Below are 13304 nucleotides of genomic sequence, written 5' to 3'. Positions count from 1 at the left end.
ACCTCGCACATCAGTTTATTCCTTATTTCAAGTATGAATTTACATCCTTCTTTAACAGTTGGATACAAAAAACATAAGGATGAAAAACTACAGAGCCAGACATCAACTGCAGCCTGGCAGGAGTAATCATGGGGAAAATGTCAAGAGTTGCTGGAATTAGAACCACAACATGGGAGGATATAGTTGAAACTAATCATTGTGCTAAAATAGAGTCCAAAAGTCAAGTGAGAAACGGGGTCATAATAGACTCAGACCTTTTACTGTCACCGTTCACATTAAGGTCACCTCTAAACAAGCCCTTCACCGGGGCAGCCATGGTTCAGAGGTGCAGCGGTTTACCTCTGATCGGACGATCGCAGGTTTGGCTTTTGCCTTGTCCGCCCGTGTGCTGAGGTGTCCTTGGGGATAACACACAACCCCACATTGCTCCTGGTGTTAATGGAACTGTACCTGTAAAGGGCTTAGGGCCTTAAAGACCCATTCCAATAAAATTGTGTTCTTACATGTTCTTGTAGCATTTTCAATTATGATAGATAAAGAAAATTAAGCTCAAAATTGGTAGCAGATTTGCTCCAGGCCCACGATTTGGAGGTAAATTTCTTATGAACTACTGCAGAAACTTTTAATTTTGACTAAAAATGTATTATCATATTTAAAAGACCACTGGAGACACTTTCAAAAAGCACAAAAGATAATTGGAGTGAGTCTTTAACCTCTTTAAGACCTGGCGTCCACATGCGTTGACTTCACATTTTGGGATATATTACCACAGTAGTTAATTCTGTTTAACTAGGGCCCTGTGACTACATGTCTAGAGGGTAAGTTAAAATATTACCTCGGGTCTTAAGAGGTTAAAGCAAGGTAGAAAAACGCTATACAAGTATGTCGTTTACCATTTTAATGATCTCATGTCCAGAGCAAATTTAGACAAGCTGATTCATGCCTTCATCTCCTGCAGGCTGGACTACAGTCTCCAAGAAGGGCTGGTAGAAAGCCGCAGTATTTCCCCTGGCACCCGTTAGATAGAGCATTGATTGAAAGTAAAGCTGCTTATCATATATTATTTAACTATGTGTGACCAAATACTTTGTGAGTTTTCACAACTGTCCAAACTAGGAAGGTAGCTGAGCAAACAAACTCATGTTTAACATCTTTGTTCTCCACTTTGGTCACTTGTGTTAATCTTTAAGAGCTTTATAAATAAAGATGTTTTAATTTGGTGTGGATTTAACTAACCAATGTGAATGCATCAGAGAGTGGTTTCCTTAAGCCTCGTTTCCACTGAGTGGTCCGGTATTTTGAGTGTTTCTGTTGTAAAATGGACCCATTAAACAGTACCAGCCCATACCTCATATAGCGCTAAGCTACCCTTAACAGAAATAAGTCCAGTTTGTTTTAAGTATACTTTTTTAAAACAAAAATTAATAAAGTATACTTTCAGTTTATTTTTTAGGTACTTACTAGAGATAAACTTTACAAGTTCATGATAAGTATTCTTGGATTATACTTTGACATATACTACAAGTCTATATATATATATAGTCTATATTTTTCACTGTCCTTAAACATTTTCTTACACAGCATTAAAAGGGGAGTAGATGTATCCTTGGGATATTTCCAAAATATTAAAAATGATCTTAATACATTAATCAGTAGAACATTATTGCTTGTAAACTAAAAGCAAACCTTAAAACCTACATTACATATACTTCAAAGTGCACTTTCATAAACTTGGAGTACACCTAAGGTTTTTTGCCAGTAAACTAATACTATACCAGAAAGGTTCCTTTAAGTATACTTCTAAGTATGCTTTTTAAACTAGAAGCACACCAATTTAGTTTACAAGAATTATACTTGTTAGTAAACTGCCAATATATTTTTAAGTGAACCATGTACACTTCAGGAAGTATACTTGTTTTTGGTAAGGGTAGAGTTTGTTTTCCTCTTTACTGCAGTAGTTTTCCAAGTTGTCCGCAGTCTTCTTTCAAACAACGTTAAATTCCTGTTATTCACGAGGTACAAAGAGCAAAGCAAGAAAAAGACGAGCTGCTGGATGACCTCAATTGTTGTTGCTTTTCTAGTCATCGCACTACAATGACACAATGACATGGTAGCGGTCTTCATCACGCATGTGCCATGAAACAAACTACATGAACGAGGCTTAACTGAGTGGAAATGCTCACCAGAATTAACTGGACCGTCCCACTTCTTACCATATCGGACCACTCAGTGGAAACAAGGCTTTCAAACGCCATAAAAAGTTTGTTATGATTCCATCACAGGATCCATATACCTTTACCATAACCTTTTTTCCTCACTTTTGAAGATCTAATTAATGTATTTTACCGAATGTAAGCAATAATCTGCTCATCATTGCTCTGGATTCTCCCTGACCACATCAAGGCCTCACATCTGCCCTAAAAATAACGTTCACACAGCCACAGGACACGTCTTTCAACACATTTGAAGCTGTGCTGCTGAAAACGTGGGATAAAAATATCCACAAACAACAAGTGCAACCCAGTCCACCTACACAACTCCAAATACATCCCCAGTAAAACCTCTCTCTCTCTCTTTATATATATATATATATATATATATATATATATATATATATATATATATTGTTAGCTGAGTTTCAGTCTCGGCACAGAAATTTCATCACATTATCTCAGAGCAAATTTGAGAGCTTTGACAATTCCTTAAAATATTGCATGATTAAAATCTACAGCATGACCTCTTTATGTAAGCATGTCCGTGGATCCGGGTGTTAAAGGGAGATTAAGCCTCCCTTCATAACGTATGCTGTGGAGATGAGTGGTAAAAGGCCTATTTTGGTGTCTTCACAAACATAAAGGATTCGTATTCAAAAGACCCCTTCACATGCTGCTTCTATTCGCTGAAAGAACTGCTTTTGTTACAGAAGATCCAGGTATGCAAACAATCTTTTGAATGCAAGTTCAAGAGCTACTCCTTACCCTCAGCGAAGCAATTAATTTCTACCAACAGTTTGAGCAAAATTCTATAAAATTGTGTGCATTAATATCCAGCGCGGAGCCTTATGAAAGACTTCTGTTGCACGTCTCTGAACGTGCGGCTGCTTTTGGCCCCGCTTACAAACACATGCAGTATGTGGGCTGCACATGAGTTAAAAGCGGCTGTGAAAAGACTGAGTTTATGTAATGTGGTAATGCTCGGTGTCTGAACCGGGGGGACATTTGCAGCCCACACAAGTCACCTCAACAGACCTTGGACAGATTCCTGTTTAAAACAGGTTTCTTTGGCAGCATCAGCCAGCTGGTTTCATGGAAACTCTGTGCTTGAAGATGCTCTAAAGATCAATAATTTAAAGTGGAGCTTTACTGCTCTGGCATGTGATGAAAAAAAGAACATTTTACAGAAGCCTGAAGCAATTACTCATGAAATAAAAAGTCAGTTAAATGGGGATGCATGGACCAAATACTTCAGCTTCATTACCAAGAATGACTTTGAACATTTTAAGGTGTCACTTCCTGCAGGTAGAAGATAAATCAAGATGAATGTAACTAATTAAAAAGAAGTTTTTCAATGAAATCTAGAAGAATGCGGTTTAATCCAGAGGAAAATTTAGTTTTTAAGAACATTTTGAGAATGAGCTTTGAAGGTCCATCTTTCAATGGAGCTCTTTAATTAATTTAGAGGTATGAAGGGTGGCCATTTTGGTTTGTAGACCAAGACATGGAATGAAGTTTTCTGAAGAAAACAGACTCCTGAAAGGAGAAGCGAGCAGTGACTATAGACATGAATGTGACAGTTTAAGCCTCAGGAAATATACGTTGAAAACTAAAGAAAAGAAAAAACAACACATACATAGAAATCAAAAACTGGAGGAACGCACAGATGTGATTTATTTATTTATTTATTCATTTTTTACCTCAACATCTTTCTACACAGGTCTAACACAATCTGTGACAAATCAAGGTTTTGTATTTCTTCTTGTTGAATGGTCTGTTCATCAACATTTAAACTAAAACTTTTGCAATATGAATGTGAGTTTCTCAACACAATTAAAGTCCCTCATTTTTAACCTATTTTAAAACTGTTTCCAGTTTTTAGCAAAAAAAAAAAAAAAAAAAAGTGTTCTTAAGGACATGGTTTCTGCTGAAAATCGGCTATGAGTTGTGGGCGGGGCTGTTGGCACAGAGCAATCCCGCCCCCCTTCCTCTCCCTGTTGCTGAGAGCTCGGAGCAGGGACATTTTTAATGCCATAGATAAGCTCTTTTTAAACAGCATTTTACCGACAAACAACAGTTTGAATAAAGACATACTCATAAATGCTATTTTGAGCTGAATTTACTCAAAAATGCCACAAGAAGTGTGTTAAAAATACCAAAAACATGATTTTTATCGGAGTGGGCTTTTACAATTCCTAAATATATATTTCCAGAACAATCTGTGATCCATTTCCTTTTATAATTACATACTTTTATTTTGAAGAGTAAAGAAGAATCCATGTTGGATTACTGAGTCGTCCTTTAGTGCCATTCTATTACAAGTGATCCAGCCAAATTTGCTTATAACGCGAGCAGTTCCTTCCATTTACAGTTCGAGTTTAACCGACAGCCACAAACTGATTTCTTCTATAGACCGTTTCCATAGCAGATTTCCAAGCAGCATAGGAACGGTTTCCATTCAGAGCCCCTCATAAGAGAGGTCCGTGGGCACAAGGCGGGGGCCTGCTCTAAGTGGATTGCAGCCATTATTCACCCAATTGACACCTGTGCCTTTCCTGCAACAGAGGCTCAAAATGTCTGCAGTGGAATGCATCCACGGTTCTGTGTCAATGCAGCCGTGATGACAGCCACCGTATGCGTGGTTTATTGAAGGGAAAGGGGAAATTCAGACCACAGGAGACGAGCATGTTGTAGGAAGGATTTATCTCGTGGAGCACATTGGGGAAGCGATGCAGCTGAAGGTTCAATCACAACTGCACAGATCAGTGGAGAATAGGTCGACAAAAGAGACAGTAAAACTAAATCTTCTCCTTTGTTTTGGACTAGTTACATTCATAAAAACTGTTGTGTTAGGAGTTTAACCCTTGTGCTATCCTAAGGATATTTACATTAAAAGTGGGGTCATCTGGACCCCACAAGACAGCACGATTAATTTTTATTTTCAAGGATTTTATATCTTCACTGGTGTCAGTGGCAGAGATAAAATCCTCTCCACCTCTGTCATGGGAGGGATCACACATCAGTGTAAGGGTAGGGTCATCTGGACCCCATAGAGTACGAGGGTTTAAAAAAAAGGACATTTTTCTGTCTTGAACCAGCACTTTTTGTGAATTCATCAAGCTTCTAAGGTTAAAGGTGGTTTCACTAAAGACCTGTTTTGCTTTGGTCATTTTCATGAAAAAAAATTATTTATTGAGTAATAGGGAGGACAAAACACCCAAAAGCTTTTGTGCGACCAAAAACCAATAGTCAGTAAAACAGGTCGAGGACTAAGGAGGCATCTATTGAGCACAATGAAACCAAAAAGAGTTGATGCTGGTAAATGTGGTGTAACAAAGTGAAAGCACTTGTAAATACAGTCAGAGGACTTAGCTGCTGTGTTTTTTCTTGTGCTCTTTGCTCATTTGTGGGCATCTGAAAGTGTAACTGCACAACATTTTCAAGTTCGATCATTGTGAAACCAAAGTGCCTCCAACGAAGGCGTGAAGTTTAATGGTGTTTACCAACCATTCATAGCGATTCCACCAGATTACTCCAGCGTGAAAGCACACAAAGCCTTACTGAAAGCATGGTCATTGTTGAAAATGTAGCTTTCATGGTTTGTGAGCACATGCTGGGATAATATACCTGGGAGCCCTGCAATTTATCAAACTGACTGCCAATTATCTTGACATGAACTTATTCCCAAAAGGGAAGATGTGCATCCAAGCTTTGAAAAAAAAAAAAAAATCTCCCTACTTATGCAACAATTAGATGACACCAGTTGAAATCTAGAAAAGCATTAAGGTGCAGTATATCTGGTGAGCCTCGTGGTTGGTGTGGTTTCACTGCTGCGCCTGTGCACCACGCAGCAAAAGGAAAGCCACCAAATGGTCAATTTAACCGACACACAGACACAATATGAATTCATGCGTGTCATTTTTCACTTGTGACTAGCCTATTAAAGGCTGCTTCACACGTACGAGCTGCCGCCTGCAAAAGAGCACTCCAATACTTCACCCGCTCCTTTAGAAGCAGACTCTGCACAGCACAAAATAAAACGAAATGAGGCCAAACATCATTTCCAGAGGTGGAAACGCTGATTGGATTCTCGTGCTCAGCTCACAGCAGCACTTACACAAAACCCGTAAAAAGCTTCAGCCCCTCTTAGAAAAACCTTTTCTTCCATTTTTTTTCCTCCCTTCTCTGCAGAACCATGCAGAGAGGCCTTATCTCATCCCCTGTGATGCTGCTTTTGATGAATCTCTAATGTGAAAGAACTGGAAAATTAATATCTGGACTTGACAGTTTTGCTAACCAATACCCCCCTTCATCATCCTCCTCTTCATCCTTCCCCTGCCTCCACACTCTTTCTTACCAGGAGCCCTCGCTTTAGATTCTATCTCCATGAATTTTCCTAATCTTTTGATGTTTTTCTTCAGATGAATAAAATGGCCTCTTTGTTAGCAAACGCATCTTCCTCCTCGCAAAAGAAAAAAAAAGGATCAAGGGCCACTTGTGGCGTCTGTGGGCTCCGGCTCTGACGTATTACTATGGATACCAGCCATCGTTTTTCAAAACAGTGAGCCTCTTTGGACATGAGCACCAACCCTGAATTAGCCGTATTCTGAGAGGTGTGCTGCATCCTAACCCAGCTGTGTTTGCTGATGTGACTTTGTGCAGTGTGGTCTCTGATAGGCTGTCATTAGGCTGCTGGGGGGTTCGGGAGGATGCTGCTGTCCATACTGAGCAGCAGAAAAAAAAAAGAGCTACTGGTCAGGAATTAATAATTCCTTCTGTGTTCAGCGGCAAACAAGGTGATCAGTACTTACCAGAAGAATATGATTATAAGAAGGGAAATCAAAGAAACTGTCGATGTGAGTGGATTGGGAGAGGAGGCAGCCGGTTTGGTCATGCTGGACTACTCATGGTCACACTAATAAGCACTTTTTAAATATGTTTTCTCCTTTGGAGTTAAAGCTGGATCTGAAACGTTCTCCATTTCAGCCTCTCTGGTAAAACAGTCACGAAAACGCCTGCTGTGTTGTGGCAGAGCACTTGATTCCAGGAGCATAAAGGGTACCAGGCTACCCTCTAGTGGCCCGGCAGAGCGCTGAACCGTGTCACGAAGTAAGTTGTTGTCTGCGGATAAAGGGTAAACGGGATGGGAGAAGAAGTGATGGGAGGAAAAAGTCCTTTGTGGCGTAAGACGAAGCCGTGCGGGGAATTCCGCTGCGTAAAAAGCGGAGATGTTTACTTTATATGCAAATCAGCCTCATCCAGGTCTTATTTTGGGGGGTGTTTCTTTTTTTCCTTGTTGCCCCTTTTATTCCCCCCACCTCCCCGACTTTTCAAGAAAGAAAGCTTTGATGTAGGCAGGAAGGATCGATGCCAGAGAGAAGGGGAGGGCAGGTGGATGCAAAATGGAAATGTAGCTACTTCTGGGGTTGTGTGGGTGTGCGGCTGAGGGGAGGGAGGGAAGGAGGGAGGGGGTGGCTGAACAGTCTGCCGTCATCACAGCTCATCCGTTCCGTTTAAGTACAAACATTTAGGCGACAGGAAGTTGGGAAAAAAATCAAAAAGATAACCTAATAGTCTGCGCAAATAGCGCGTAAAGAAAAGCCACAAGTGACCCCCCCTCCCCTCCTCCCCTTCCTCCTCCTCACGCGCACGCATCACGCACACACACACGCATTATCTGTGGATGATAAACTTTGTGAGCTCGCCGCTCTCAAGAGATGCTGAAATTCGACTGCTTGACCTCACTGCGCCATTTATTTCTGTTTGGTTTAGCGCAGGATCTGCGGCTGCACGCGCGTCAACGAGGGAAGATGCTCGCCTGTCTGCAACATCATCAGCATCCCTCTGCTGGCCGCGTAGGGCCTGCGGTGCTGATGCGGAGGGGTAACTTTACGGGGGCAGACAAGGAGGGGAAGGTTGAAAAGGGAAAAAAAGATGGGATTTAGTGGTGCGACGCGGCACTGGATTGGCGTTTTTGCGCACAACGAAGCAGAACGCGCACGCTTTCAAGAAAACCATATCAGTGGTATAAGGTGGGGAAATCAGAGGCCACTACAGAGGCAGTCTAAAAAGTCTCAGAGTAAAACATAAAAAACCAACAAGTCGGCAGGGAAACACGAGAATGACACCAACCGGCTCCGAGACGCGCGGAATAATCCGCAACTACTTACATAGAAGAGATGTTTTTGAATAACTCCGCTATATCAGTGGTGGTCCCATTGGTCCCCGTGTCTTGCAGGGCGAGTAAAGGGAAAAATCTGCCGTTGTCGGACTTATTGCAATAGATCTCTGTTTGAGAGCAGCTGCAGGTCGGCGGGCAGTCCAGCATGGAGCTCAGATAGTCCTGGAAAATACTCATCAGAAACAAAACCCTCCACCAGCAAATCCGGATCGAATGAAACCATAGATCCATGTCTCCGGGTGAAGCAGGGGGGGTACAGAAAGGGGGTCCCGATGTCCTCTGGGTTCGAACAGAACGAGAAAAGAGAAGAGGAGGAGAGTGGGAGGAAGGAAAGGAGGAGGAGGATGCCTGGTCTGCACAGAGGATGCTCTGTGCGAGCCGTTCTACCGCGGATGGATGCTGTAGTGTCCTTGCGCGTCAGAGGGAAAATGAGGAGGTGGGGGTGGAAAGAAAGACAAGACGCAAAAATAATACAAAAAAGAAAAATATCCAAATCAAAAACAGGGAATAATAATATAGGCTTCCATTCGTATTTTCAGCCGAAGGTGCATGGTGTTCCCCGGAATGCAGCGCCGCAGATGCCGCTGTCTCCCCAACAGGACCAGGACGACTGGCTGGAGAGCAGAGACGCAAAATGAGAAGTTGGAGCATCAAGTCCCTCCTACCGACTACAGTCACACTGACACCTGCAGAAGCTGCATGCAATCACCAGTGATTACAACTGAACCGCGCAAGGATTGCTCCAAAATACAGACGCAGCAGCTCGTTAAGAGGTTAACCAAATGTGACAATGAAAGGCACGGTTTTGTTTGTGCTTTTCACGTTTCTTTAAGAGAACTGCAATCATTTTTAACTGCAGCATTTTTGTAAAATGATTAATATTACGTGTTTGAACGTTCAGTTTCCTGAAACAGATTTATATTTGAAGCTTTTTAAGGAAAATACATTGATTATTCATTTCTATAATTATTTAAACCATGCCCCTCCTTTTTTAAAGTCCATATTCTATGTTCTATTTTTGAATTTTTAGTTTGAATGAGTAATTTTATAACTGGTATGAAATCTTTACACCCCAACCAAATAAGCTGGTTTGGATCAACCTTTTACAATGGTGAACTATTGTAATAATAGGTTGTTTTGTTGATTAACTTAACTACAAATGCGTCATAGATGTTATTCATGTATACATTGTTATGTGAACTAAACATATACTGCTCTTATAGCCGTCAAAGCTCTGAATAATAATCATCACACACAACATCTCTGTTCATTTCCAATTTTCACTGAGAAAAAAAATCTGGATCACTCCACGAATAAAACCTTTGACTGTATATGAGAACTGGAGAAGGTGATTGTGACATCACCCATAGGACATGGCTTACACGGAGTCAAAGTTGCCAATTTTTACAGACTGGAACAAAGGAATCATAAGTAAGCAGTGATTTGTCCAAGTCAGTCTAAGCCATAGTTTCTATGGCAACCACTTGTGCCAATCAGGATTGAGCTTGTTAGAAGTCCACACCTCTAGTGCTGTCCGAATCTACAACTACAAAATCCAGTGACCTAGAAATTTTCCAGAAGTCTTTGTGAAAAACCAGTGTGCCTTGATGCTCACTACATTATAGACCACATCACTACATTATAGACCACAATGCATTGCGGTTGAACAATTTTTGTGAAAAAATGGGTTTAAATGTAATTTTTTATAAACCATCCATGTTTTCATCATCAGAACATAAAGGGTTATAAATCAGGGGTCCCCAAACTACGGGCCGTGGGCCAAATCCAGCCCACCTTTACATTTGACCCGGCCCTCGTAACCTTGGCGTTGGGAGAAGGGTCTTCCGGAAACCACAAGATAGTGCGTTCAACTTTTTGTTTTCTATGATTTTTAATCTTCACTGGTGTCCAATGACTGAAGTCCTGTCCACCTCTGTCATGGGAGTTATAACACATCAATGTAAGGGTTGGGTTAGAACGTAACTCCTGCAATAAACAAAGGAACACTGTTCTAGTGAAAATGTGACCCGCATACTGTATATATGTCTAGCTGCAGCAGGAGACAAAATAATTCAACTCTTTCGTTAAACTATTTCACTATTATCATGAATATGTTAAAAAATGTAGCAAAGCAAGAATGCTTATTCTGACAAATATAATGAATGACTACTAATAACTGTTTATTTCTTAATAGATCACTATGGGATTTCTTGGGCCCAACGGATACTTCCTGTTTGGAGTGTGAAGGGGAGGGGCCACTCAGACCATTTCCTATACACAGTCAAGACCCAACTGGAGGAGTAAAATGTTGTGTTCTATGCGAACCAGTACAGTCAGAAGACTACACATCCACAACGGAAGCAGTAGAAGCAACAACGTCAGGCCAGGAGTTCACCTGAAGAACAGAGGACAATTCTTTAAAGACACATTCTGAAGAGAGGACATGGTTTTAAAGAGGAGTCAAGAAGTTATCTATGTTATCCTTTTCCTGTCTCCCGTGACAAATTCTGTTTTGACATATTTGTCCAGCAGACTTGGGTCCCATTCACACCTGCCACACATGAACAATAAACCACTAACAGGTGGCCCACCTCTGAGAACCCCACCAAGAAAGAAAACATTACAGCTGACTGCCATGATAGGCACCAACTTGTCCACATTTACATCTGCTCACGTAAAACCCAGTTGTTAAACTTTTTGCCACATCTCTGAAGAATTCAGCATCTTAATAATCTGAATTATCTATCAGCTTTTAAAACAGATGAAAAAAACTCTCAAGAGTTTTAAAGTCCAGCTGCCCTGAAGAACAGAATCCTGCAAAGGGGCCGTTCTTGCAGACCATATTGAAACTGTGTCCCATTGTGATTTTTTTTCCTTCTTTGAATAAAGTGAACTGACCCCTCTGCTCTGGCTGAATAGAGAAACTAACAACAGATATAGCAACAGAAATATAGTAGAAGCACAAACAAAAGAAAAAAAAATAGGGAACATAATGCCACCGCTATGTAATGTTTTTACATTTCTGTGCAGTGCCTTGAGACAATTCCAGTTGTGAGCTGTCTCTTTATAATTGAATGAATTACTATAGCGACTGGGACTCATTTTATTCCTGGTTTGCTTTGTTGGGCCGAGTCAGGGGGGTTGTGGTAATCTCTATCAGGTGGGGTACACCTTCTAAGGTTCTCCAGTTCATCACAAACGGACACACCCACCTAAAGGACAGTCACTGACCCGTCTATGATGCTGGAGTGAACACCACCTTGGACAAATGTGCATACACAGCTCCGTCACGCAGAGTGATGTTTCACTAAAGCACTGGTGTTTGAAGTGCAGATTCAACCAAGAATCTTTGGAAAGGTGTAACTAATGTAGAGGCTTCCCATCACTCATCGCCTTCAGTAAACCTTAAAAAGTGCTTGGTGTGAAGAATGTTTTATTCAGTGAAGCCCTGTTTGTTCAAACTTCTGCTGCAACGTGCCAGAGTTTATGTGCACTTACAGATGCATATTTGATGGTATCTCTCTTCTGTTGCCTTTATGATGACCTTGTTTGTTGTTCATAAGTAAAAATATTTTGACTAAGTTTTGCAGACAGTTTTAATTATTTTCATTATTAGGTGACAAAAGTGAATTTCTGGACAAGTTTGAAACATATTTCACCCATTTGTGATTTAAAGGGTAACCAAACAGAGTAGTTGGAGGCTGACTCCATTCGCAGTCTAGATTTGAAAAATGCCAAAAGGGGGCGGGGCTAGCTTTCCTGGACTGTGGCAGAGGTGTGGCTTGGATCTATGATTGACAGTTAGGTTAGCTTTATGTAGCTGTAACACTTGCACTATTTTCAGTTGTTTAAAGAGATAGTAAAAATGTAAATATACCATGACATTGATCATTTTTTAAGTTTTAATTCGACCCATGTTTTTGTGAAAATCGGTTAGAAAAATGGGGGAGTTTGCCTGATTTTTGTGGTTGATAACTTACATTGAAACAGCTGCATTCTGTTGGCAAGGCTCAATGCATAGCAATGGCGCCTGTGTGCAAACGTCTCTGTCTATAGCAGTGAATAGGCAAGGGCCAATCCAGTAATATCTATCAATGATCAAGGCGCTGCTTTTGGAATGCTTGACACCAGGAGGAGGGTTTTCAGGTCCCAGGGGGACCTGTGTCTGAGAGTGGTAAAATCCCGCTAGCATCATAATAAAGGCTAACACATTAAACAAACCATCCCGAGTGAAATGTTTATTCCAAATCCATAACCAGAACAGGGTTTGCTGGATTTAATGCCAATTGCTCTCAACCTCAGTTCCCTAGCTTCCAAGTCCACAGGAAAGTTGTGTAAGCCTGTAGATTTTTGACAACTAAAGCATACACCTGGCTACGAGCCATGCTAAAGCTAACCACCGACCGTTACAGAAACAAAGATGGCTTTTGTACTTTAGCTGTAGAGCATGATGACGTGAAACTTCTTGAACTTACACCAGTTGACCAATCACAAAATGCAACTACAATACCTTGTTTCTGCCCCCCACAGCCCAACAGACAGCACTTTTAAAGCCCCATTTATAGAGGTCAGCAGACAAAAAAAGTTGGTTTAGTGTTTGGTTACCCTTTAAAGTGACTATAAAGATGACATTTAATCTATTGGAATTGGTTTATTTCAAGTAATCAAAAAAAAAAAAACAAGAAAAAAAATTTAAAAGACAACTAAAATAAATTACTATCTATGCATACATATTTCCAACTTTGTTAGGATGATGTGTCATGAATTGATTAAAGAATAATGAAAATAAAATAAAATAAAATAAAATGTGGAAATTCATATATACGTATATGTTAAGACAATCCATTTATTCAGATATTAAAGAAAACCGAGAATAAGTAAGTAAAGCACTATTATGATCACTTTAGAAA

The 13304-nt window shown here is 40.6% G+C and overlaps 1 protein-coding gene across 5 annotated transcripts in view; it reads right to left on the bottom strand.

The window, feature by feature from the left end:
- Positions 1 to 9144, bottom strand: part of ntrk3b (neurotrophic tyrosine kinase, receptor, type 3b) — a 280707-nt gene extending 271563 nt beyond the window's left edge. For 4 of the 5 annotated variants that reach the window (XM_024295435.2, XM_024295438.2, XM_024295436.2 and 1 more), the window contains exon 1: positions 8384 to 9144. In XM_024295435.2, coding sequence (XP_024151203.1) covers positions 8384 to 8625 — 242 coding nt within the window. In that variant the 5' untranslated portion in view covers positions 8626 to 9144. The remainder of the gene's footprint in view (positions 1 to 8383) is intronic. The other variant, XM_024295437.2, reaches the window with a different exon arrangement.
- Between the last annotated feature and the right edge of the window lie 4160 nt (positions 9145 to 13304).

Source organism: Oryzias melastigma, linkage group LG3 (assembly GCF_002922805.2).
Source record: "Oryzias melastigma strain HK-1 linkage group LG3, ASM292280v2, whole genome shotgun sequence".
NCBI classification, from domain to species: domain Eukaryota; kingdom Metazoa; phylum Chordata; class Actinopteri; order Beloniformes; family Adrianichthyidae; genus Oryzias; species Oryzias melastigma.
The sequence above is the reverse complement of the archived record's forward strand: the minus strand, read 5'-3'. Positions and strand labels throughout refer to the sequence as shown.